Here is a 26,705-nt window from a genome sequence, read left to right on the forward strand (position 1 = left end):
TTCCTTTAATGCCAATGAAATATTCCAGTCTCTGCAATAGGATCTGATGGTCAATGGTATCAAATGCAGCACTAAGATCTAATAAAACCAGTACAGAGACAAGTCCTTTGTCTGATGCAATAAGGAGGTCATTAGTAATTTTCACCAGTGCTGTCTCTGTGCTATGATGAGCTCTAAATCCTGACTGAAAATCCTCAAATAAACTATTGCTCTGTAGAAAGTCACACAGCTGTTTAGCAACTGCTTTCTCCAGAACCTTAGAGAGAAATGGAAGGTTAGATATAGGTCTATAGTTTGATAAAACATCCGGATCAAGTTTGGGCTTTTTCAGAAGAGGTTTAATTACAGCTACTTTAAAGTACTGTGGTACATAGCCTGTTGATAAAGATAGATTGATCATATCTAGTATAGAGGTGCTGACTAAGGGTAAAACATCCAATCATCTCCATGCAGATCCTACTGATACACCTGCTTGTGATGAATTGATTGGCGCTCATTGTTGGTGGTAGACAAAGGCGTAGGTTTGGATTGATGAAGGGCTGAATGATTTTTATTTAATTGTGATTATTTTGACTGATATTGCAATTGAGAATTTATTTGCGATACTGAGGGGAATAATCATACTTTTCATTGAAGAACAAAATTAAATGAATTACCGTGTGATTTTTGCGGGGATCTGTACCAAATGTCTCTAGAATATGATGTGTGGGCCAGGACATCTCTGCAGCATGACAATATCTGATTTATACACATCACCTTGATGTAGATAAAATAGCACCTCCTGCGATTTCTGTATGCCATATTGCGATATTGATAAAATTTCGATTCAATGTTCAGCCCATTTCTGTGAAATGGCGAATATACATTTCAAAGACACAGAAATGTAAACCAGACTTCTACTATTGGTTCAAGCTGGATTTGCTCACAGTGCCATTGTGTGGTAGATTTTGGCACATTACACAAGAAACACAAGACAGGACTTTGTGTTCAGAAAATTTTTTGAATGGTACACATTTAAAAGGCTTTATTTGCTGGATGTCCCTAAAAGGTTACCTTAATACATGTTACGGCTCATGTGTTTTCCTGTCCAGGTTCGTGTGCGGGTGATTGAGGGCCGTCAGTTGCCGGGTATCAATATCAAGCCTGTTGTCAAGATAACGGTGGCTGGGCAGACCAAGAGGACCCGCATTAGAAAAGGCAACAACCCGGTGTTTGATGAGGTAAACAATAACTCTTCATCACTGTCTGATTTCCTTTATTGTATACGTCTTCATACAAATATTGTGTACTGTTGGGGGACTAGAAAAATTCTGATTTCATCATCTGATGGTGGGGTTTTTTTGTGCTTGCCACGTGTGGTCAAAAAAACATTTCGGTCAAATGTCTGTCAAACTGCAACTGTAAGTGCTTTCCTCTCGGCAGACGTTCTTCTTGAACTTCTTCGAGACTCCATCAGACTTGTTCGATGAACCGATCTTCATCACTGTGAGTCTGACTTTTTACCTTATTTTGTTCTGATGAATTATATTTAAACAAAACATTTATCTTTTCATACTGACTTTACATAATACCTCTCGTACACTGTCCCATACTGTATTTTATAACACTACAAATCTTGGATTTTACTATGTGATATTCTCCTGTTGTGTTCACTTTTAAGTTGCTCTTGATTAAATATAAACTCTCTCCCTCTGCCTGACAGGTGTGTGACTCTCGCTCACTCAGAACTGATGCTGTGATCGGTGAATTCAAGGTAAACTGCCACCTTCATGTAGCTCAGTGCACATGTCTGTTCTAACTGACAAAGACAAAGAAAGTACTGCACACAGTACATGTACACATACAAGTACATACACTGTGTGTTTGTTCTGTGAAAAACATAATCGTCTAAATTGTTTTAATATTTTTTACAGTTGGATGTGGGCACCGTCTACAACGAACACAGTGAGTATACGTTTATGTAAGCTTTATGTTTTTGGTGATTGGTACTGTTGTATTTGAATGAACACTCTCACAAAAGAGCGGCCAACCTGTAAATGATTTTATATTGACAATGAGTTTGTTTCAAGTTTCAAAGTTTCAAGTTCTGGGTTATTAGTAGTTGTTAGTTGGCATTTCTTGGCTTCATTTTCCTGGAAGTTTTTGGTTCCTGTATATTGTTGGTTGGTATGATGTTCCTGAGCTTAAGCCCGCCCCCTCTCCCTTTAGGACACTGCTTCTTGAGGAAATGGCTGCTGCTGTCTGATCCCGACGACCTCTCTGCTGGGGTCAAAGGTTACTTGAAGGTCAGCCTGTTGGTTTTGGCAGCTGGAGATGAGCCACCGGTGAGTCTGATTGGACGGAAGAAGATTGGCGAGACAGCTTTATGATGATATGTTGGTTTCCTTCTTATAACTGGGTATTTGTATCTGTGTGTGTCTTCCAGGCTGATAAACGCGAGTGTGTGGAGGATAAAGAAGATATAGAAGGAAACCTGCTGAGACCAGCTGGTCTGTCTCTGAGAGGAGCCACTTTCAGCCTGAGGATCTTCAGAGCTGAAGACTTACCACAAAGTTAGTCTCAGGTTATTGTTTATCCATCTGCTTTTAAAAAAAACGGAGATTGAGAGATTTCTAATGTCTTCCTCTTTTCTGTCTGCAGTGGATGATGCCTTCATGGATGGGATGAGACAGATTCTTGGGTTTGACAGCAACAGGAAGAACCTGGTAGATCCTCTGGTGGAGATCCACTTTGCTGGAAAAACTGTGCGTACAAATTTCATCAAAGTCATATGATCCGAAAATTATTTTATCCCACACCCAACATTAAACACAGAACCCAGCCATTTAAGGTGTGTTGCATTTTCTGCCTTTTTTAGGTCTGCACTAAGATTCTGGAGAAAAACGCCAATCCGCAGTTTAACCAGAGTCTGGCCATGCCTATTAGGGTAGGACAAACGATGCAAACACTCGTCATTATGTGACTTTTTTTGACCTACCAAGAGGTATACTTATCGCTGTCATTATAGAGTATATGCTTTCTATTTCTCTCCTAGTTTCCCTCCATGTGTGAGAAGATGAGGATCAGAATTCTGGACTGGTGAATCCTTGCTGATATAACTTTTTATTTACATTTTGTTTATCAGACTTACCATAATATAAATATCTTTAGTATACAGCAGGGTTTTTCAAAGTCTGACACGATGGGTGCCCCCTCAGACAAGATCGAGACAACTGTTAGGCTATAGGCTAAAATTTGAACCCTGCATTTTAGCCTGTATATTTACATATTCACACCATTCATTAAAAGTATGCCGAATAAGCTATCTGCAGTTACCTTTTGCAGTGTACTCATGGATGTACAGATGATCTATCACTGGATTACTTTGATAATGAAGAAAATTTAAAAACGTGATGTTCTCAGGCAAGTTCTGGAGCTTATTTTTTTCTGATTTTAGTGGTTGATTTATGAATTAATGTTACGACGGACATCATATATAATTATATCATTGGATATGTATATCGTGTGTGTGTTCAGAGTGGAATGAGTTATAACTCAGAGAAGGAGTGCAAACTTTTAATGCGAATTTGGAAAATTGGCCCCTAGAGTAGGCCTACCTCAATTCTCCCTTTGAGCACACCCTTTAACTCTCCCGTGGTCCCCTGGGGAGGAACGCCTCACAGTTTGAAAACCTCTGGTTTACAGTATTACATTTTAGTTTATGTCAACTGTCGGCTTTAAAAGCATGTTTGAGCTACAGGCTATTTTCTTACTTCCTCTTTCCAGGGACAGAGCCAGTCACAATGACGTCATCGGCACAACCCACCTCTGTATGTCTAAGATCTCCGCCCCCGGTGGAGAGATAGATGGTAAGTAACTATTCAAAAGGTAACATCTCATTTTACCACCTTTCCAAAAAGATGACCCAAAATTAACCATTTGCGGGCTATTAGCCAGAACAAGTTAGCTACTTAGTTACCTTCCTCAGGAGTTGGTGGAGGCTAATCCAAAGCTAAATGGGAAGTGAAGCACAAAACTCTCCAGTTGAACTTAAAAAAATATTATGTTTCAATCCCCCAGCCGTAGGTCATGGTAAACTTGCCTGGTCTGCTCTGAATGTTTTGTGTGGCTCTGCTCGGTGTGGGTTGACCGCAGACTACAGACTTTCTGGTTTGAGTGGTTCAGATTGATTGGTGCAGGACTCCAAAGTAGTGAACCATGATAATTTTATCATCAATTTTCAACAGGGAATGACATATTTTACTCATGGATTTTAGCGACTTCAGATAAACTTTTATCTACTTTTACGTGGAGCACCATCGTGCATCCATCTGGAATTTTAGAGTTTTGAAACTTTGACCTTTTGGCGGTTTGTCCACAAAACAAAGCATGAATGTTTTTTTCAGTGACATGCATGAAGACTAACTTGGTAATGTTTGTGTCCTGAACGTTGCTAGAGTTTTCGGTCCTTGGAGTGTCCCGCAGTGATCTTGTCCCAGATGTAGATAACATGCATGAGTTTGGTTCCCTGTGTGTGATAAGAGCCATTTCTTCTTTGTCTTTGTTTGAAAATATGATTAGAAAAATGATGAATCATCAGCATCTGGCAACTTAAAGCCACAATATTAATAGGCAAAGATTAACTTTCCAAAAGCAACCGGAAACCAATCATAAATCTGGGTATTTGGTGTCTTATCTTAGTTTCGGATTTTAGTGACCGAACAAGTCAAAGAAGGTCTTCAAGTCATATTTTTCATTAAAACTCCCAAATTCTCGATTTAATTGAATGTCCAACACAAATAACAGAATGTCAAGAAACATCATCAATATACTCCGATTTGGTAGCTTGTTGCTCTGGAGTAATGTGGCAAAATAATGTTTAAAAGTTAAAAATGTACAACATATTTTATGACTCAAATGCACTTAATGCACTGCATATTTCTGGTACTGTGCTTTTCTTCAAGACACCACTGGTTTCTGTACATTTTCATACTGTTTAAAAATAAATTATCAGAGTTTGCAACATGTACAAACACTAGTGCAAACTTTATGTTCATGGTGATGAGTCACACAACTCAGAAAAAAGGAATTTTGGATGGAAATGGTTGAGCAGTATGCTGTGATGGAAAGTGTGCCTGATTTGTAAGGGTTTTTAAAAATAAAAACATTGATATGGTTGTTTTTTAACAAATGAGAAACTGGAACTCTGGATTTAATTCGGGTGATGTTTTGGCCAGTATTTTTCTAAATGAAAGAGTTTCCTACTGCTCCTCCCTTCCTGCAGAGAATAAACATTCTTTTCTTTTTTAGCAGCTTTTCGCTCCTTCCACCATCTTCTGTCCCTAAAAACTGTAAACTATTTATCTCTGTTTGGTCTGGACGAACCGAGTCCTCTTCCTGTTTTATGCTGTAAAACCATCCAGTAGATTTCCCTCCAAAACCAACATGGCAGTGACGGCATCATTATTTTAAAATATTGCACCTTTCCTAGACTTATTTAATTTTTTTCCAGTTTTCTGCAGTGGAAAATGCAGTGGTAGCGATTTCACTTCATTGTGGATGTATTGTTTCAAGTTGTTCACTTGAAACGAGCCAAATGAGTTTGCATTGAGTATTCAGGCTTTAAAGTGTTGTAGAGAGTGTGGTGAGTTTGTGGTCCATTGCATCTGTTTGGGTTTGAGTGGCGTTCGAAGTCTGTTTCCTTTCTGCCTGACTCTGAACATCTGTCTGTAATTCTGAACCACCCTTCCTCTCTACGCATTCAGATGACTTGACTCCACGGACCTTCCATTCAGGCAGTACGTCCACCATCTTCTCTTATTTTGTGTGAAACAGTTCAGCTGTCAGTTCAACTGTTTCACTTCCTTTTTGTTTCCATCTTGGCTTAATTATGATGAAAGTCTCTCAGTCTATTTTGTCAAGTGCAAATCATTTTATCTATCTATCAATCAATCAATCAATCAATCAATCAATCTTTTCTTCATTTTCATCGGTCCACATTCTGCCCTGTTTGTCATGAAATCTGTTGGCCATTTTGTGTCATTGCAGTTGATGACAGTCTTGGTTTCCTGCCAACGTTCGGTCCGTGTTTTGTCAACCTGTATGGCAGCCCCAGAGAGTTCACCGCCTTCAACGATCCACACGAAGCTCTGAACTTGGGAAAAGTAAATTCACATGTGTTTTTTGCTTTTAAATACAATCAGTCATCACCTTAAATTAAAGGTAGAAAACATTAAAATAAAACCACCCAGAACTTACTTGATTTTGGCTGGTAAGTTCTTGTAGATAAACTGTACGGTTTTCTGAATGTTTTCAGTGGTGAAAATAATTATTCCCTTGATTAAATAAATATTATTAATTAATAAAAAAATGTAATAATCAGGAGTTACTTGTTTTGTCTAACGCACACATTTTACTTTCAAATAAACACACAAAGCATCACACCCTCAAAGTTAGAGGAAACTAAATTACTTAAAATATATACATTGTCAGAATAATTGCTGATAGTGTCGAGATAAGATCTTCAAAACTCTTTTGTGCTACTTGTCTTCTCCTGAAACTATACTTTTTCAGCAAGTATCGGCACCATTTTCCCGTTTCTGTGCTGTAAAGATGTCCACATTTCATTACAGATTTGATCTAGTAGAGGAGTAGAGGCTATTACAGGCTTCTTAGTAACTGTAGTGTATATTTTGGCATTTTACACTAATATCTTTAACTGATTATAGCAATAATTAATTAATATTTTAGTGAAAATTGTTATAATACCACAACTGTGAACCAGGCAACCTGCTCATCTTCTGTCTCTCAGGGGGAGGGTGTGGCTTACCGAGGTCGAGTTTTACTGGAACTAACTACAAAACTGACGGACAAGCCGGAGCCGAGAACTGAAGACATACCCTCAGATAACCTGATGGTGGTGGAGGTGAGAGGGAAGGAGAGAAGAAGGTTTTGAACACATCAAAGAAAGGTATCATCCATCCCTCAATCTTTTCTGTTCATCTCACAGAAGTTTCTCAGGAAGAGGAAGTTCTCTCTCTTCGTGGCGTTTTACTCGGCCACGCTCCTCCAGGATGTCGACGATGCCATCCAGTTCGAGGTCAGCATTGGTAACTACGGCAACAAGTTTGACTACACCTGCCTCCCTCTGGCCTCCACCACCCAGTTCAGCAGGGCTGTGTTTGACGGTAGGTCAAAGATCAGGTTGTAAGTGGAGCAGTGTAGTCCAGGTAAAATCAATGTGCAGAAAATTCAAGTACAACACAGCTGTGTAAATTTGCAGTACTTTGAGATTCAGGTATTGTTATTAAAAGTGCAAAAAACAAAGATGAACAGTTTGTTGGTTTGTGCAGTAAATGGGTGTCTGTTTGCAGTCAGTCGAGCTACATGTGCAATAAAGCGATATAAATGTGCAGCAAAGCGGTGTACATGTGCAGTAAGTCGATACACATGTAGTAAAATAAAATAGGTTTGTAGTAAAAGTGAAACTTCGGGAAAAGTTTAATAAAAGAAACATGCAGGTCATGTTTTTGGCTTTTGTTTTCAAATTTTAACAATATTATTATGAGTTGGTAGTGATGTTTCTTCAATTCCAAAACGGTAAAAAAAAAAAAGTATTTTAATTGTATTATATTTACAGTTACAAACGTAGGGTTTGGTTGTAGAATGCTGTTGATTGATTTGCTTTTAAAACCTATGATTTGATGATGATGATGTGTCTGTATGTGTGTGTTCCAGGTTGCCACTACTACTACCTCCCCTGGGGAAACGTTAAGCCAGTGGTAGTTCTGTCTTCAGAGTGGGAAGATATCAAGCCGAGGATCGAGGCTCTCAACATGCTGCTGGCTATCATAGAGAGACTGGTGGGTGTTGTATCTGTGTGTTTGTGTACCTCTGGCTTTGGTAGGACATTTTTTTAGTCCTTGAAAATGAGAAAATGTTTAAAAAATGACGACGTTCTAGCTGGTTCTCCTCTTAAATTGCATGTAGAGCATTCCAGATATGATTGTGTGTGTGTGTGTGTCCAGGAGGCGAACCTGCAGCGGGTGCAGCTGGATGTGAAGGCAGGCAGTGATCTGGAGGAGGTGGAGCTCCGGGTGGTCGAGCTGTTGGATCAGGTCATCACAGACTGCAGGTACGCACTGCCTAATGTCTCTGTGTGTTCCTTTTGTATTTTAAGTATTTTTGATGGTGGTAGAATGTAAGCTGTACTTTACTATCTCATTTTATGCTACTTTATACTTCTAAACAAAGAATTTCAGGGGAAAATATTATATTTATTTAACTACTTTTATTTTATAGCTATAGTTACTGGTTACTTTGTAATTTAAAATATATATTTTTTTACATAGAAAACACATGATCATGTTCTAACAATATGAACAACTACAGTAAAATGCTACTTTCACATGAATATATCAGGAACAATATTATATTGTACAATAACATAACATTCACAGGGGCCATTTGTGTGCATAAGAAATAAATTTATAATAATTTATAATAATACAGCTTGATGATAATACTATATTTAGTCCCTCTTCCCACACTGGTTATATCACTGTCCTCAACATCAATTCAGTTTAATGGACTGCAAAGCAATAAATATTTGTGGAGAATTTTCTGTCTAAGATTGTTCAGTATCTTTAAAGTCTTATCTTGTTTTTACTTAGATATTTACTAAGTATTTTACTTAATATGTTTTTACTTAGAAAATGTATTGTGTACTTCAATCTTTTTAACTTTGTTGCTTATGATGTTAATATTTATTGAAGTAATCTTACATTCTTACAGCTAACAACGGCAGACTGCCCGTTGACAGCAAATATACTGTATGCTTTCTCCCTTTCTCACTCTTTCTCACACCTCTCTCTCTCCAGTGAAGAGCTGCCCTCTCTCGACCAGTGGCAGTGTGCGACTCCTCTGGATCGCTCCTTGAAGCACATTCGTACTCTCCACCTGCAGCAGATCGTTGCGGCGGCGCTCGCTCTGAAGCACGGACCTGCCACTGAGCTCTCCACAGTGCTAGAGCAGGCTGAGGACTGGGCCAACAGGCTGAGGACCATGGCTGAGGAGGTGAGCGTGCTATTATGTCACCAACCATCTGAAATGAATGAACCTTTATTGAAATTAATAAAAGGTGTTTGCATCAGCTGGGTTGGTCAGATTTTACTGAATTTTGTAGTTTCCTTCCAGATACATATCTACAAAAAGCCATTTCACTGTTTTGATTTTTGCATTTTTACCAGTAGGATTAGAATACTTATTACTACCAGTAAATTAATTCATGTTATGTGTGACACAGAGAGAAACAGTGATATGTATGTATGTATGTGTGTTATGTTTGAGGCTGTGAACTGTGCAATTTATAGTGTACGAGAGAGATTAAAAGAATATGTAAAGAAAGAGCATTTAAATAAGAAAACAAAACACCACTAATACTCCTCTCTCTCTGTGTGTACTCTCTTTCTCTCCCCCAGCCACAGAACAGTCTTCCAGACATAGTGATATGGATGCTGCAGGGCGACCGCAGGGTGGCGTACCACCGCATCCCCGCACACACTGTGATCTTCTCCCAGCAGCACTGTGGGAAATACTGCGGAAAGCTGCAGACTGTCTTCCTCAAGGTACACACACACACCCCAACCCGTTCTCACTTCCAAATTGTCACATATGGACCCCTGGTTATTTTAACCCAAACCATGATGTTTTTCTAAGCCTGACCAAGTACTTTTGTTCCCTAAACCTAACCAAATTGCAATGTTATTATCATTGCTAACATGACGAGCACTATATGTGGAAAAATTATGCTATAAAGGGTACCCATGTCATTAAAATGCAACGCCAAGGGGTCTTGACCAAGCGTCCATATCTGACAAGTTGGGAGTGAGAATGTGTTGACACACACAAAAACATATTTTGTCTTCTGAAATAAAGACTTACTTACTAAACCACTGTATGTGTTGCACAGTACCCACAGGGCAGTGGTGCAGAAGCCAAACTTCCTGGTCAGCTGAGGGTCAAAGTCTGGTTTGGATTGGCTGCTGATGTCAAACACTTCAACCAATTCGCTGAAGGAAAACTGTCGGTCTTTGCCGAGACGGTAAGATGCACAGAGTGAAGATCTGTGAGTCAGGGTCAGAACTGACTTTGTAAATCCAACTCATCACATTTATGCTGTTAAGAAATTTTATCTTACAACAACTTTCGACAAGTCGCACCCCCTTTGGTTACTGTTTCTAAATCCCCTTTTCCACTGCATAGTACCAGCTGAACTCGGCTCGCCTCGCCTTTGTTTGTTTTTCCATTGTGGAAAAGTTGTACCTGTACCTGCTTCCAGGTACTTTTTTCGTATCACCTCCGTCGAGGTTCCAAGTGAGCTGAGGCCAGAAAGAGGCCAGCAGCAGAAAGTTTTATATTTTACAGTTTTCATACGTTATGTCATCACTAAATCCACTTCTGAGAAGTTTTGAGGTGAGAAATCAACTGTATAGATTTGAAATATTGACAGTTTCTACGAAAAGTGATGGCGGAACAAAAATGTGCTTGAAAAAGTTTTCAGAGTTTTTTAAAAATTGTTTTTACAACTTTATTAATCCAATAGTACTTGACAGACTACAAAACAGGGAGTACAGGTTATAAGAAAACAAAACAAGCACATGAGAAACAAACAGGACAAATAAATAAACAAATAAATATAAGGATAAAAAGATAGCAGCTAAATTCTGTCAATAATATGTTTCAAAATACTAGATGTCTTTAAAGCTTTCTTGTTTTTTAACACTCTGCCAACAACTTAACCAGATCAGCAATTTCACAGTTTATAGATTCCACATTCAAAAATAAGACCATACTTTCAGATAAAGGGACCAAGATATTATGAGATTCCCATATTAATAATATGATTTGTGACCAAAAGTCATGTGAAAAAGTACACTTGTAAAATAAATGAGAAAAAGACACAAAAAGAGCATAAAGGGGAGACATCAGATCTAAACTTGTGAATAAATTCATTGCAAGGATAATATCTGTGTAAAAGTTTTATTTGAATTTCCTTTATTGGGGACAAAAAAACGATGAAATTCTGTCCAGACCATCCTTTTCAAATTTGGGAAAACTGCTTTCCAGCGATAAAAGGCAGTGGGACTCTACCTACCAAGAGAGGTAAAAACCCTTCTAATATGCACATTACTACAAGAACTGTCCTCCAGAGTCTTCCCACCAAGTCAAAAATGTTGGATCACCCCTGATACAGGTTCATATATCAACGTAGCTTTAGTGAGGGATAACACCTGAGCAGATATGCTGTTAATTACTTTGGTAAACTGAGACCGAGATATTTCAACTCTCCTTTGTTGGACAAACTCCTCATATGTAGCCAGATCCCCTGTATCACTAAACAGTTCAGAAATAAACACAACACCTTGGTCAAACCAGTCCTTGAAAAATATGGTCTTATTAAGGATCGATATCTAAACTCAGTCATTTTGAGTGAGTGTGTGTTTTATCATAAGTATCTTACTGTCACCAGGATGGTCTAATTAATCTCCGTTGATAGGAACTACTTTTCCTTAGACAGTTTTCTGTCAAAGTTATGCTTGCGCTACGGCTCTGTGACAGAGCCGTATGAAGGGCTGCAGCCCTTTACATCTCCCGCGATTGAATACTGACACTGGCTGACTGTAAAAACAGTCACGTCTGGCTGTATTTTAGCTGTGAAGGTAATAGCTGCGTGTGATGTGTGTGCAAAGACAGTGAAATACACTCTTGAACAAAATCTTAAGACCGGGGGAAACATTGCAAGTACTCGCATTTCACGCTGGTGGATCATAACTGGGTTGTAAGTACTGCTTCAAAATGCCAAAAGAAGAAACAGGAGCAAGAGACAAAAAATAGAGAGTAGGCAATTTATTGAAAACTGCATTTAAACTCAAACAGGCTGTTCATCAGCTGATCAAAAGTTTAAGACCATAGGCATAAAAAGGTAAAATCTACACAAAAATATGGTTTTCGTGTCATTGATATTCAGGCAGTCACTCTGTCATGATCTCCTGATGGCAAAGGCAAAAAGGCTTTCTCTCGTTGAACGTGGCAGGATTGTTGAGCTGCACAAGCAAGGCCTCTCGCAACACGCCATCGCTGCCAAGGTTGAACGCAGTAAGACAGTCATTTTACATTTCTTAAAAGATCCTGAGAGTTATAGGACAAAAAAGTCAAGTGGTAGACCCAAAAAAATTTCACCTGCACTGAGCCAAAGGATCCGACGGGGTGTCCGTGAAGACACAGGTCGATCCTCGACCCAAATTAAGGCAAGAACAAAAAACGTCTTGAAAGGCCACGTCTCCTCCCACGCCACAAACTTGCCCATTTGGAATTTGCAAGGGAGCACCAAACATGGGACATTCAAAGGTGGAAGAAAGTTTTATTCCCTGACGAGAAACAATTTAACCTGGACGGTCCTGATGGCTTCCAACGTTACTGGCATGACAAGGAGATCCCACCGGAGATGTTTTTACGTGGCACAGTGGAGGAGGCTCCATCATGATTTGGGGTGCTTTTTCCTTCAATGGGAAAATTGAGCTTCAGGTTGTCCAGGGGCGTCAAACGGCGACTGGCTATGTGGACATGTTGCAGCGGGCATCCCTCTTGACTGAGGGCCCCCGTCTGTGCGGTAATGAATGGGTCTTTCAACAGGACAACGCTGCAATTCACAACGCCCGCCTGATGAAGGACTTCTTCCAGGAGAATAACATTGCTCTTTTGGACCATCCTGCGTGTTCTCCTGATCTAAATCCCATTGAGAATATTTGGGGATGGATGGCAAGGGAAGTTTACAAAAACGGACGTCAGTTCCACACCGTGGATGCCCTTCGTGAAGCCATCTTCACCACATGGAGCAACGTTCCCAGCAGCCTCCTGGGAATCAAGCATGCCGAAACGAGAGTTTGAAGTGATCAACAAGAACGGTGGGGCTACTCACTACTGAGTCCTTTTTTGACACTTTTAGCTCTGTTGTAGGTTTATTTTCGGGCTATGGTCTTTAATTTTTGATCAGCTGATGAACAGCCTGTTTGAGTTTAAATGCAGTTTTCAATAAATTGCCTAATCTCTATTTTTTGTCTCTTGCTCCTGTTTCTTCTTTTGGCATTTTGAAGCAGTACTTACAACCCAGTTATGATCCACCAGCGCAAAATGCGAGTACTTGCAATGTTTCCCCTGGTCTTAAGATTTTGTTCAAGAGTGTACTTTGGCAACACTGTAAACTTCGCTAAACATCTGAGATTAAGTCTGTCACAATAATAGGATGATGTTATGAAGCCGCAGTTCTGAGCAGGATATTTTAATTATAATTAAAGAATAAGACAGTAGTTTGATGTCTTGTCATTATGCAGCTATTATTTTGAATTGGTAAGGCTACAGCCTACTCCTTATTTCTCTCATAAATACAGAAACGGGAGGAGGGAGGTCACATTAAACTAGAAATAAAATATGTAGAATGTATTGGCATCGGCAATACCAGCCTTGGTATTACATGGTACTGGATCGTATAGGAATTAAGTGCACATCACTATTACATAGAATTCATAAGGAAGTCCATCTGGCCCGGGACTTTTGTTTAAAGGCATTTTCCTAATAATAGTCTGTAATTCTTGCAATGAGATTGGACCTTCACAAAGCTCACAGTTTTCTTTGGAAATTTTTGGGATAAAAGGGCTTACTTTGTCAGAGAAGACATGACAAGCCTGAGGGTCAAAGGATGGTGTATATAGCTTTTGATAAAAATTTGCAATAAATGAGGAGATGTTCTTCTCATTCGTAGCAAGACAGTTATCAATATATAAAGTTTTTTTCTAAGTATCCAATAAACAGTCAGCAGTTAGCTAAGTATAGCATTAGCTTGATGAAGCTTTCTCTTCCTTGGAGAAAAGACCAAAACTGGGTCAAAGTTTCGCCAACCATTCTCAAAACATTATTCTTAACGTTGGAAAAAACTTTTTACGTTTTTCTTGACTTTGGGCAAACAAATTCAAGCCCTGAACGAAAAAGAGTTGCCAGAGTACAGAAAGACCGTGTAACAGCGGCGCCATCTTGGCTCCTCCAAGTTTTCGGAGTTGAGGACCTCCGCAAGTGGCTGCGGGGGAAGCCTGTGCCAGCCGCCCGCTCACAGAGCCCTCTGCTCCCGCCGTCACACGGACCGCTGCAGCAACAACGGCAGAGGAAAACACAGCTGGAGGGTTTTCATACCGCTTATCTGTCTTTACATTCTGAGTAATGTTGAAACGTTTTAACTTAAAAAAGAGAAAGCTGTGTGGATCGCTGGTGTGTGTGTCGCACTGAAAATTACGGCAGTTGTGTGTGGCGTCGCTATGACGACCAGCTACATTGAGGGGCGCTGTCTCTGGGTACTGTCTGCAGTGGGAAACGGAGCAGGGCCAAACCGAGTCGAGTAGTCGAGGCGAGTTGAGCTGGTACTGGTAATGGAAAAGCACATAAGTGTCATCCCATGATAGAAAATCTCTCTGTCTTTCTGCAGTATGAGAACCAGACCCGACTCGCCCTGGTGGGCAGCTGGGGAACTACAGGCTTAACCTCCCCCAAATTCAGTGACGTAACTGGAAAAGTTAAACTGCCCAAAGAGAGCTTCAAGCCCTCACCTGGGTGGACCTGGGCTGGAGACTGGTACATCAGCCCCGAGAAGACGTAAGTGCATGCGTGTGTGTGTGTGTGTAAGAGACGAACCCAAATACATTCTGTCATCTTTCTCTCCAAATCTGGCTGGCCCATTACTGTATCAATGAGCATTTTCCCCCCAATGAGCCATGACGCAGACTGAGATCCTCTGGTAGGGCGCTGCAACCTGTTCCATGGTCTAGAAAACATGAGGAGACAGCCTTTGCTGTCAGGGCCTCTACACTCTGGAACAATCTGCCGGAGGAGATCAAACTCACAGACTGATTAATTGTGTAATGACAAGTTTATTGATCTTGATTTTATTTTCACTCATTTATGTGATTTACATTGATCACTGTAAACCAATATGTGAGGATCTTTTTATTTTTGTTTTGCTAAAATTATAATAAGCTATATATGTATAATAACATGTGATCTGTGATTATTATTATTATTATTATTATTAATAATAATGACTGTATTTTGTGCCTCTTTGAAGTGATTGTTAGAGGCACGTTAGCCCTTTTTTGGTTACAATTGTATCCACCAAAATTCATATGTCCCCGGTACATATTGGCAAATAATCACTGATGGTTTTCATTTTAAATTTAAATTTATACTTTGAGCTGAAGATGGAGCCACTATTTTCTTTCTTCTTCTTTTTAAAATTCAAACTTCATTATATCCATCATCATTTGTCTTAGTTTTTATTGGTGCTGTCGCCTTTTATTGCACAATGCTTACGTTTTCCACTTTTTGGCGGGAATCGGACCCAGGTCTCAACCAACAAAGGCATGTGTCTTATCCACTGTTCATCACCACTGCCTATTATTAAACATATAAAGATATAATATATTAAATATATTAATTGTATCATTATCTGTGTGTGAAAGTGAGGTTCTGCGTGTTTTCATGTATACTGAATATGTCTATGCTTATAAACCCATAGAATGCTTTTTGACGTCGACGCTGGTCACATGACTTTCATAGAGGAAGTATTCGAAAACCAGATGAGGTTACCGGGCGGACAGTGGATCGGCATGCCGGAGGGGTACACTGATGTGGTATGTGTGTGTAAATACTTTGCGTTGGTGTGTATGTTTGTGTGTGTGTATGCAGCTTTTATGGCTTCACTCATCTTTGTAAATCTAAAATGTGTGTGTCAGAATGGGGAGAAGGCGGTGCCAAAGGACGAGGTGGAGTGTCCTCCAGGTTGGGTGTGGGAAGATGTGGAGTGGAGCGAAGATCTCAACCGGGCTGTTGATGATCAAGGTGCACACACACAGGACACACACACTTACAAGACACACAATGAAACCTAAAGTAAACACAGCACTAAGTCCAACTTTGTTTGTGTGTGTCCAGGCTGGGAGTACGGCATCCCCATCCCTCCAGATCGCCGTCCCAAGTCGTGGGTGCCGTCAGAGAAGATGTACCACACCAACCGAAGGAGACGATGGATACGAATGAGAAGACGAGACCAGCAGAAGATGGATGCTCTCAGAAAGGTAGAGCAAATTAACTGGGGTTGGTGAGGTTATATGGTATGCATCTCAACCACCAGGTCACCAGATTTTTAATAAAGGTAGACTTAGTGATCACAAACTTGCCAGTGAAATGAAGTTTACGAGTTGTTTTTCAGGAGACTTGAAGCTCTTTGCTAATAACAAAAAAGTTGCAGATGGTGATTTTATAAAATATTCAGTATAATTTTTTAAAAAACTTTTAAATGGAAAACAACTTGCAAAATTAAGAAGCTTGCAGGGTTTAATTTTTTTTATGGTCAGTATATCCCGTGAAAGATGTTGGTTCATCTCTCAAAACTTTCCACCCTGTCTGTAGCCCTCCTAATCCCACTGGTATCTGCAGAAGTCGCAAATCTTTAAAAATTATTCACAAATATATGGTTTCATTTTAAAAACATTACCTATTAGCAAACATTACTAACAGGTGTAGCAACTGCATTTGTTGTAGACTACAATACAGCGGATTAATAGAGATTTCCAGCCAACTATGGAAGTAAATGGCACAAAGGAATAAGATATATCAAGCTTTGCATACACACACAATTATTGTTGGTAGGATCAATTATTTGTAGATGTTGGTATTTTCATGGTATTTGTTAACAATAAGAAAAATACAGAATATCACCAGTCTCATCTTTTCAATATTAAGTTACTTAACCTAAATAGATATAAGGGATTAGAAAGATTCAGATTTGATAAAATACTAGAACCCCAACCCCAGACTTTATTCTGGCTCAATAATCTTTTCTTTCCTACTACAGTTGACAATCATTTATTTTTTCTCAACTTAAAAAAAAGTTCTAAATCTCTCTCGTCATCCTCTAAAGTTTCCTCTCCCAGCCACTAGATGGCGGTCTAGATGCACAAATGAGAAAGAGAGAAGTTGAAACACACAGAGGTTCAGAGTGGTGTGTGTGTGTGTGTGTGTGTGTGTGTTCACAGCAACGTCCAGACGAGGCGGAGAGGGAGGGATGGGAGTATGCCTCGCTGTTCGGCTGGAGGTACCACTTGAAGCCAAGGAAGACGGACAGCTTCAGGAGGCGCAGGTGGAGATGCCGCATGGAGCCGCTGGAGAAGACGGGACCGGCTGCCATCTTTGCTCTGGAGTGTTCTCTGGTGAGGAAGAGAAACAGGCAGAGGAAAAAAAAAACATGATTACTGATATATACATTCATCATTACATAATGATACAATAATGTCTAATAATGGCATTAAAATAGATTGTAAGTGATTTTAATCCATTACACTTTTTTGTTAAATTCAATTTCAATTCAATTTTATTTATATAGTGCCAAATCACAACAACAGTTATCTCTGAGCGCTTTTCATAAAGAGCAGGTCTAGACCTACTCTATGAGATATATATATATATATATATATATATATATATATATATATTCAGTCAATGTTTCCTCACAGTTTGATAGCTCTCTGTTTTGTCTGTGCTCTAAAAAAATCAGGTTCTCCTACACAGCCATGGCTCTGTAATTGTAAAACAAAGAAAGTGGTCTGGTCCCGACCCGCAACATTTTTCCCGCCAATAAGCAACAGGTGGGGTTAGCACTCGTGCACAGGAGTGATGGGGGGAGGGGGTCAGTGGAAGAGAGAGTTCAATACAGAGGCACATTGGAACGGATCTGGCTAAAGAGGAAAAGGTCTGAAGAGTATTTACAGACAAGAAAGTTATATGACCAGGCAAGGGCGAAGGCGTTTCAACACTGGAGAAACCTCGGAGAGTTGAAATTTGGGGGGCGGAGTTTCTGAGGGAGCACTGAAGGGAGCGATGTATTTGTTTGACTTGAGTTCAAATATTAACAATCCTTCCGCAGAATCACTTACTCTCCCTTTAAGATACACTACATGTATGTTGACAGCTGAACATTTCACCCATGTGTTATTCCCATTCCAAAACCATGGGTACTAATCTGCTACTCCACTTTTCCGGGAAATCTTTCCACCACATTTAGGAACCTGGCTGCAGGGATTTGCTCCCATAAAGCCACAAGAGCATTAGTGAAGTCCAACGCTGATGTTGGGTGATAAGGTCTGTGGAAATGTTGGCGGTTCTCAGAGCTCTGAGGAGTTTTCTGCCCGCTCTCTGCGGTGTTCCAGCTCATCCTAATGATGCTGGATGGGACTGAGGTCAGGGCTCTGTTATGGCTGGGCGATAGGGCCAAACGTGTTGTCACGATAAAAAATTGCATATCAGTCCATAAAAAAATCTCAAATCATTAGTTCTTTTAAGTTTAAAGGCTGATTTTTGCTCCTGGCTGAAATTTAAAGAAACCAGACTGTTTATTGTGGTTTTAAACTTTTCTTTATGGTCAGAACCAAACAGTGGATCACTTCACAAATCTGTGGTGGAACATTCAGAATAATTATGAAAAAAGCTCTTTCAATTCAATTCAATTCAATTTTCAATTCAATTTTATTTATATAGCGCCAAATCACAACAACAGTTATCTCACAGCGCTTTTCATAAAAGAGCAGGTCTAGACCGTACTCTGTGATGATATTTACAGAAGCCCAACAGTTCCCACCAAGAGCAAGCACTAGGCGACAGAGGCAAGGAAAAACTTCCTTTTAAGAGGCAGAAACCTCGAGCAGAACCATGGCTCAGGGTGGGCGGCCATCTGCCTCGACCGGTTGGGGTGAGAGAGAGAGAGAGAGAGCAAGAGAGAGAGAAAGAGAGAGAGAAAGAGAGAGAGGGATGTAAGGAGAGAGAGAGGGGAGGGAGGCAGCCTACACAATATACACACAGAGGTACAGACAGTGAAGGTAATGTTGCTATAAACTAAATGAAAAATGGTACAGATATTTATAATAGTGTTAATGGTAACCATCGTAATGTTAATGATTATAATAACAATAATAACAATAAACTTTCCAGTCCCTTTTCCTCGATAAAAATCTTAGTGGAGAAATTAAGTGCTAATTTGTTCATGATTCAAATTAATTAAATCAAACATTTATTGAACATTTAAAATTATATTGTGATGATTATCATTCTTGATTTATTGCCCAGTCCTAAGGTCTATATAAGCCAGTCAGGTTCTTCCACACCAAACTGGCAAAACAATTTTTTATTGGTCCTGGCTTTGTGCTTTTTGTGGGGGTGGTGATGGGGCACTGGATAAGACACATGCCTTTGGTGTGAGAGATCCAGGTTCAATTCCCACTGTGACACATCTACCAATGTGTTCCTGAGCAAGACACTTAACCCCTTGTTGCTCCCGAGATGTGCGACCTCTGACATGTATAATAATTGTAAGTTGCTTTGCTGTGTTATCTTTTAAAATATGATCTTCCTCTTCTTCCTCCTCTTCCCACAGAGCAGTATAGAGGACAAGAACGATGACAAGTCAGTCACAACAACGTTTGGAGTCAACAGACCAACCATTTCCTGTTTCTTTGACCGTAAGACAGTCACACATTGCACTCTTCACACATTCTCTTCATCCTCTTCCTTCACCCCTCCACTTATTTCTTCTACATTGTTTTTTGTCAATACAATGATGTGTGTGTGTGTGTGTGTGTGTGTGTGAAGGTGGCACCCGCTATCACCTGCGCTGCTACCTGTACCAAGCCAGAGACCTGATGGCCATGGACAAAGACAGCTTCTCAGGTATTATGCGGTGAATTGTACAAAAGCTCTGGTACGTTTCTCACCATGCATCTGTCATGTATAATTACTGATGCAGACTTGTGTCATCTGTGGCTGGAAAGTTTGTAAAAAATTTGCTTAAATGTCAGTTTTCACAAATGTGAAACAAATCAAACAAAGCAAGGTAACCACAGAAAACATGGTTTGGTGAGACAAATCCACATGTATTTTTACAGTGTCCGTGTTTATTCATTGTTTGTCATCTGAGTTTGATTTTTTTAATAAAACAGGCTCTGAGTGCAACACTGGGAGGTGACCGATTTCTCGAAGCTGCTTTATGATGAAAAATATTAGACAAAAATACATTTGGTTTGGATGTGACGACCAGCTTTCACGTCTCTGAATGCTTTTTTCTCATAGCTTTCAGTGGAAAGGCAGAATTTCACTGGGGCATTAGGGAACACTGTATTTAAAATCACAGTGTAAAGAAATAATGCATGAGTGGGAAAACAAATTAATAAATATACATGAATAAAGATAACATAAAGGCAAGTACCAATCATCAAACTATACATGTTTAAAGCTGCTACTGTCAATATTTTTATATTAACAACAGATAAAATTACGTGTATGTGTAATGTGAAAGAGGTTAGTTGTTGTGACATATCCACCAAAAATTATCCCAACTCTGCAATTCCTCACTTTAACTCATTGTTTTCCGGCAACTTTAGTATTTTGGTTCTCTCTCGCCGCTTCATTTCCAGATGTAGCAGGCAGCTGTTTTTCAGTGAAGAAACTCTGACAAGCTTACTGTACATTACCTGCCCAGCACCAAATAGCAAACCACTAAATTGAGCAACTAGCTGGTGAAAATAGTGGAGCATTTAGCAGCTGAAGAGCCAGATATTTTTTTTTATCTAAATGACCCAGAACAGAGCTGGACTTACATTCGCCAGGTAGAAGAAACACAACTCCAAATGAATGCTAATGTCGCTCCACATCTGCTGGTGGACGTGTAAATAACTGTTTGCCAAGTTCATTATATCAACTCAAAAGCTAATAACGTTGCCAGTGATTGCAGCTTGTTTCCGCTGCCACCAAGTGGCTAAAAATAACTTAATAATAATAACACAGGTTAAAGTATCACTAGTTTAAAAGCATGAACACGTGGTTGAAGTTTTTTTTTGCCTTGACTTTCCAAATACAAAACAGTGTCTTTAAACACAGGGAGGAAGACAGAGCTTATGGAAATTAAAAATGTAGTATTGAGCTTTAATATCAAGCTGTGTTTTTAATGTTAATCTGTTTAATAAAGCCACAGACACAGAGAGAGAGAGAGAGTTATTAATAAAGTATGGTGTTGCTGCACTGCTGAGGGAAGCAGCACTGAAAGATGGAGGGAGAGAAAGAGGGGATTTCAAGGAGTGAGAACGAAAGAGAGGACAAAGATAGAACAGAGAAAGACAGAAACAGAAAATGTTTTTTTTATTATTCCGAAGGTCATGGAAACTACGGCTACTGGGTGTGTGTTAATCAGAAACCCACCGCAGACTCAGATGTAAAAACAGAGACGAAGCTTTAAAAAACAGAGGGGTGAATAGACAGAGCAAGAGAGAAATGATAGATGATAGAGGGAGGTTGGTTAAAGACACACACACACACAGTGTAACGGATGAGTAGAGTTGATGGATGTGTTTCAGTTGTGTGTTAATCTGGTGTTAGATGGCGTCTGGGTGGCCATGATTAAAGACCAAGTCAACTATCAAAGACTGAGGTCTTTCTTTTTTTCTTTCTGTCTTTCTGCCTTTCCTTTTTCATTCACTTTATTCTACTTGTCTAAATCTCATTATTCATCTGTCTTTTATCCTTTCCTTCAGTCTATTGTTTCTTATATGTCAGAACATATATAAAATATATGTTTCTTCCTTTCCACCAGTTTAAAGCGATGTGCACATGACAATGTGACCTTCACTCTTCCACACAATATATGCGGGGCTGGAGGCTTGGTGATGTAGGGTCTACACACGCAAGGTTCATTAGTTTGCTGCTGTAGCTGGTACGCTAACTGGTGCTTTTCAGTCATAAAAGCTCCCAGAGCTTTTCTCAACGTTCTCTGTACTGTTCTGTTTACTACCCTCTGGCAATTTCTTCACCATCTCATACCATTTCATTCAATAAAAAGTTATTGAAGAGGGAAAATAAAGCTAAAGTTCACTAACAGGACAGTAAGTTCACACAGTTTATTCAAAAGATACATATGTATCGACTCCCATCTCATAATGGTCTGTAAATGATTGTGGATGAATTTATACTCAGACAGAGGAGATTAAGATAAAAGTGGAAGGTGCAACACAGCTAATAAGCTATGATAGCTTCTTCTATTTTGGACTTTCCGGCTCTCCGTCCCATTAAAGGTCAACACTATCAAAGTGGCTTGTTATTGGTTCATGATGCAAATTAATGCAATGTCAGGCCCGTCGCCCTGACATCTGTAGTCATGAAGTCCTTTGAAAGACTGGTGTTGGCCCACCCGAAGGACGTTACAGGCCCCCCTGCAATTTGCCTACAGGGCTAACAGGTCAGTGGATGATGTAGTCAACTTGGATCTGCATCACATCCTGCAACACTTCGACTCTCCAGGGACATATGCAAGGATCCTGTTTGTGGACTTCAGCTCGGCGTTCAATACCATCATCCCGGACATCCTCAACACCAAACTCACCCAGCTCACTGTGCCAGCCTCCACCTGTCAGTGGATCACAGACTTCCTGACTGACAGGAGTCAGCAGGTGAGGCTGGGGAACATCACATCCAGCACCCGGACTATTAGCACTAGCGCCCCCCAGGGGTGTGTGCTCTCCCCACTTCTCTTCTCCCTCTACACCAACGACTGCACCTCAGGAGACCCATCTGTCAAATTCCTGAAGTTTGCTGACGACACAACGGTCATCGGCCTCATCCGGAATGGTGACGAGTCAGCCTACAGACGGGTGGTTGATCAGCTGGCTCTCTGGTGTGGTCAGAACAACCTGGAGCTTAACACGCTCAAAACTGTAGAGATGACCGTGGACTTCAGGAGGAGCCCCCCCACTCTGCCCCCCATCACTATACTCAACAGCCCTGTGTCTGCTGTGGAATCCTTCAGGTTTCTGGGATCCACTATATCCCAGGACCTGAAGTGGGAGCCCAACACTGACACCATCATCAACAAGGCCCAGCAGAGGATGTACTTCCTGTGCCAGCTCAGGAAGCTCAACCTGCCTAAGGAGCTGCTGATCCAGTTCTACACAGCCATCATCCAGTCTGTCCTCTGCACGTCCATCACTGTCTGGTTTGGATCTGCCACAAAAAAGGACAGGAGAAGACTACAACGGACAGTCAGGACTTCAGAAAAAATAATCGGTGCCAACCTGCCCTCCATTCAGGACTTATACAATTCCAGAGTCAGGAAACGGGCAGGAAACATCACTGCAGATCCATCTCACCCCGGACACAACCTGTTCCAGCTCCTCCTCTCTGGTGCCTCAGGTGCTACAGAGCACTGTACGCAAAGGACACAGAAACAGTTTCTTCTCACAAGCCATCACTCTGATGAACAGCTGATTTCTGACTCACAGTGTCAGGAACAATTCCTGTGCAATAACCCAGTAACTCTGTCTCTAATCAGCACCTGTTTACTGGTTTCCACTTATTATTTATTTATTCACCATTCTCTATTTCAGTGCTGTTCATACTGTATCATATTGTATATACTTTATACCAAGACACCTACCTCAGGTCATAAGGTCATAGGTCTTATTTTTTCCAGCATCCTTTGCACTATGTTCCATCACACTGTGTACATGTGTACATGGATGCATGTATGTGTACCTGTATATCATATCTACCTTCAACATGTACATAATGAGAATAATAATTTACTCTTGCATCCTTTGCTCTCTGATCACTGCACTATTTGTCAGTATGTCTATATTGTTTTGTTCATAGTGTGTATATTAGTGTTGTCTATTCTGTAGTTTGTGTCTGATTTTATTTTATTATTGTGTTATTGTATTATTGTATAAGTAAGCACATCATGAGCAATGTACAATCCTGAGTAAAATTCCTCGTATGTGTACACATACCTGGCAATAAAACTGATTCTGATTAATGACACATCCTTTGTTTATGTCTTTGTTTGTGTCTTTGTTTGTTTCTAAATCTCTTTATTTCAGTGGGTCTATCAATCAAGCGGGAACCTGCGGGTCTGAAAAGTGAAGTGTAAGTGCCTTAATGCTGCATTCTTTCTAATGGCCAGCAGGGGGCGACTCCAATGGTTGCAAAAAAGATTGCAGACAATCAGATTGTATGCAAGCTTATACGAAAATGACCCTACTTCTCACTTAATTTATTACCTCAGTTAACACTTTGCTAATGAGTTTATGGTCTCAAAGGCTAGTTTCAAGTCTTCTTCAATACATGATTTTGTAAGTTATGGTCTAATTTAGAATAAAATAGATGATAAAGCAGTATATGCTTTAGGGCTACCTTGAAATATAGTCACTTCCAGTTCTGAAAAAAACAACATGGCGACAGCCATAAAGCAAAACTCTGGGCTTCGAAACTGTAGTCCAAACCAATGAGGAATGTCACTTCTTTTCCACAGTCTTTGGTCTCAATCTCTTTATTTCTGTCTATCAGTCTTTTGTCCTGTCTGTCTTTAAAATTTATTTCGGGTGATGATCTAAATTCCCACATTCCCAGTCATTGTGTTTATGGGCCTTGTGGTTCCCACTGGGGTCTCGACTACTGCTGCCCCCCCCCCCCCCCCCCCCCCCCCCCCGCGCACGCGCACGCGCACACACACACAAATGAACAAACTTACATAACCCCCCCTGGGCTGTTTGTATAGTTGTTTGTATGAGCTAATAGGCTGTTGGGAGTGGACGGTAATTGAATGGGTCACCATGGGTGGTGTGTCTGTACAGAGTGTGTGTGTGTGTGTGTGTGTGTGTGTGTCAGTTCCAAGGTTAATTGAGGGCTGGTGGGAAAATGCAACTTAGCTCCTGTTTACTCTAATGCTAACGGCTCCATAGAGACTCTTTACTCGGCCTGAAATAACAAAGTACTGTGTGTGTGTGTGTACATATACGTGTGTTTTTATGTATCCACATTGTAAGTTGTGTGTGTGAGCGCGTGTGTCAACATGGAGGAGAGTGGTTGTGACCTGGAATAACAAACTTCTCCGAGTGGTGTTCCCAGCCCCATGTCTCGAGCTCGGCATTCCCAAGCTGCTGAAGTCACTGTGTGTGGGACGCCAGGATAGTTTGGACACACACATGCATCAGTTTGTGCTGCTATACTTGCGAGGACCATAATTAAGTATTCATTGTCTAGTTCCAGCCATAAACTCATCCTCTACTTTACATCTTAAGAGAGGAACATTAACTGAGGCTTATTAGCGACTGCTAAAAATCTGTCCCAGAATGTGTTCACTGTTTAAAAAAAGATTAGGGAAAGAGGGAATTTACCTACCATCCTTCTTACTTTAACATAGATTTTCACTTCAAATCGCATGTTCATATAGTCTACTTTTTCTTTAGGTTGATTTCAGCGGATTTCTCTACATGTAAAGCACTTTGAGGTATCATTCTAGCATAAAAGGTGCTATACACTTAAAAAATAAGCTATAAATCTCTAAGCATACACTTTGGGAAATCACCTTTTTAACAGTTAACTTTTCAATTCAGGCTAAAATCCCAGGCTGAGTCCTCCTGAAAAGCTCTCTGGTTGTTAAGTCCACACCAGAGTTCAACTGACAGGTTGCACGCCAGCCTAGATGAAGTGAATTGAACTGACTACTTATTGCTGTGGCATCTCTGCAGTGCACTGATTAGAGCTCACCTGTCAGTTACACAGTGTGGATGTCTTCCTCTTGGATGTTTCAGGTTGTTCAGTTCTTTGTCTTATGCCCATGGTGGCTACCTCATAGCCATGCTACAAATGGCTACATATTGTCATTGACATTGTCATTTCAAGTGTTGTCACTTTGTCTAATACTTTGGTTTATGATAAATACCTTTAAAAACGAATGAATAAACATTTGATGTTACTGATGAGCAAATGGAAAAAAAGATTCATGAACGCCGTGTTGTTTTCTGTCTCCAGACCCATACGCCATTGTGTCGTTCCTCCACCAGTCCCAGAAAACAGTGACGGTGCGTAACACACTCAATCCCACCTGGGACCAGACGCTCATCTTCTATGAGGTGGAGATTTTTGGTGACCCTGAGGTGACGATGGCTACTCCGCCTAATGTTGTGGTGGAGCTTTACGATTCGGATACATATGTGAGTGTTTAAAGCCTATGAATATATATTTTTAACAAATGTATTTCTCTATTTCTTCCTGGCTGAGGCTGGACTGAAGTTAAATAAATGTTTTAAATGTCCAGGGTGCTGACGAGTTCATGGGCCGCTGTGTGTGCCAGCCTTCCCTGACTTCCTCCCCACGTCTGGCCTGGTTTCCAATTTGCCTCGGGAACAAGAACGCTGGCGAGCTGCTGGCTGCTTTCCAGCTCATACGCAGAGAAAAGGTCAGAGGTCAAACTTCTACCCACAACACCATCACAACTTTATTAATATTTGCTTATCTTCCACCTTCCTTGTCTTTATTGTCCTTTTTCCCCTCCTCTTTGTCTGGACATTTAAAAATGCGTGTTGTTAAAGGTTTTTGGAATATGAATACTTTATGAACCGTAATACTGACCTTTATTCAATAACTTTGTGTCTACAGCCAGCAATTCACCATATTCCAGGTCAAGAGGTCAGTTTTTCTTTCATTTTTCCCTTTCTGACTTTTTGTCTCGACACCTTTTTTCTTTATCTCTTTTGGTTTCCATCTTTTGTACATTTCAATCAAACTTGTCTGTTCCTGTCTCACCTACA

At 40.3% G+C, this 26,705-nt stretch overlaps 1 protein-coding gene across 10 annotated transcripts in view; it reads left to right on the plus strand.

The window, feature by feature from the left end:
* Nucleotides 1-26,705, plus strand: part of dysf (dysferlin, limb girdle muscular dystrophy 2B (autosomal recessive)) — a 112,192-nt gene that overhangs the window by 25,773 nt on the left and 59,714 nt on the right. For all 10 annotated transcript variants that reach the window (XR_006827351.1, XM_046064128.1, XM_046064127.1 and 7 more), the window contains exons 7-34: nucleotides 1,092-1,220; nucleotides 1,423-1,485; nucleotides 1,703-1,753; nucleotides 1,914-1,944; nucleotides 2,209-2,324; nucleotides 2,426-2,552; nucleotides 2,641-2,744; nucleotides 2,858-2,926; nucleotides 3,035-3,078; nucleotides 3,766-3,848; nucleotides 6,028-6,143; nucleotides 6,791-6,904; nucleotides 6,989-7,166; nucleotides 7,717-7,841; nucleotides 8,007-8,113; nucleotides 8,859-9,054; nucleotides 9,459-9,605; nucleotides 9,950-10,081; nucleotides 14,513-14,679; nucleotides 15,599-15,713; nucleotides 15,816-15,921; nucleotides 16,015-16,157; nucleotides 17,118-17,291; nucleotides 19,508-19,592; nucleotides 19,723-19,800; nucleotides 25,927-26,108; nucleotides 26,213-26,353; nucleotides 26,554-26,583. Coding sequence is in view for 9 of the 10 variants with exons in the window: in XM_046064128.1 (XP_045920084.1) it covers nucleotides 1,092-1,220; nucleotides 1,423-1,485; nucleotides 1,703-1,753; nucleotides 1,914-1,944; nucleotides 2,209-2,324; nucleotides 2,426-2,552; nucleotides 2,641-2,744; nucleotides 2,858-2,926; nucleotides 3,035-3,078; nucleotides 3,766-3,848; nucleotides 6,028-6,143; nucleotides 6,791-6,904; nucleotides 6,989-7,166; nucleotides 7,717-7,841; nucleotides 8,007-8,113; nucleotides 8,859-9,054; nucleotides 9,459-9,605; nucleotides 9,950-10,081; nucleotides 14,513-14,679; nucleotides 15,599-15,713; nucleotides 15,816-15,921; nucleotides 16,015-16,157; nucleotides 17,118-17,291; nucleotides 19,508-19,592; nucleotides 19,723-19,800; nucleotides 25,927-26,108; nucleotides 26,213-26,353; nucleotides 26,554-26,583 (3,153 nt within the window). In the remaining variant the exon portion in view is untranslated. The remainder of the gene's footprint in view (nucleotides 1-1,091; nucleotides 1,221-1,422; nucleotides 1,486-1,702; nucleotides 1,754-1,913; nucleotides 1,945-2,208; nucleotides 2,325-2,425; nucleotides 2,553-2,640; nucleotides 2,745-2,857; nucleotides 2,927-3,034; nucleotides 3,079-3,765; nucleotides 3,849-6,027; nucleotides 6,144-6,790; nucleotides 6,905-6,988; nucleotides 7,167-7,716; nucleotides 7,842-8,006; nucleotides 8,114-8,858; nucleotides 9,055-9,458; nucleotides 9,606-9,949; nucleotides 10,082-14,512; nucleotides 14,680-15,598; nucleotides 15,714-15,815; nucleotides 15,922-16,014; nucleotides 16,158-17,117; nucleotides 17,292-19,507; nucleotides 19,593-19,722; nucleotides 19,801-25,926; nucleotides 26,109-26,212; nucleotides 26,354-26,553; nucleotides 26,584-26,705) is intronic.

This window comes from Micropterus dolomieu, linkage group LG12, assembly GCF_021292245.1.
Source record: "Micropterus dolomieu isolate WLL.071019.BEF.003 ecotype Adirondacks linkage group LG12, ASM2129224v1, whole genome shotgun sequence".
In the NCBI taxonomy this organism is placed as follows: Eukaryota; Metazoa; Chordata; class Actinopteri; order Centrarchiformes; family Centrarchidae; genus Micropterus; species Micropterus dolomieu.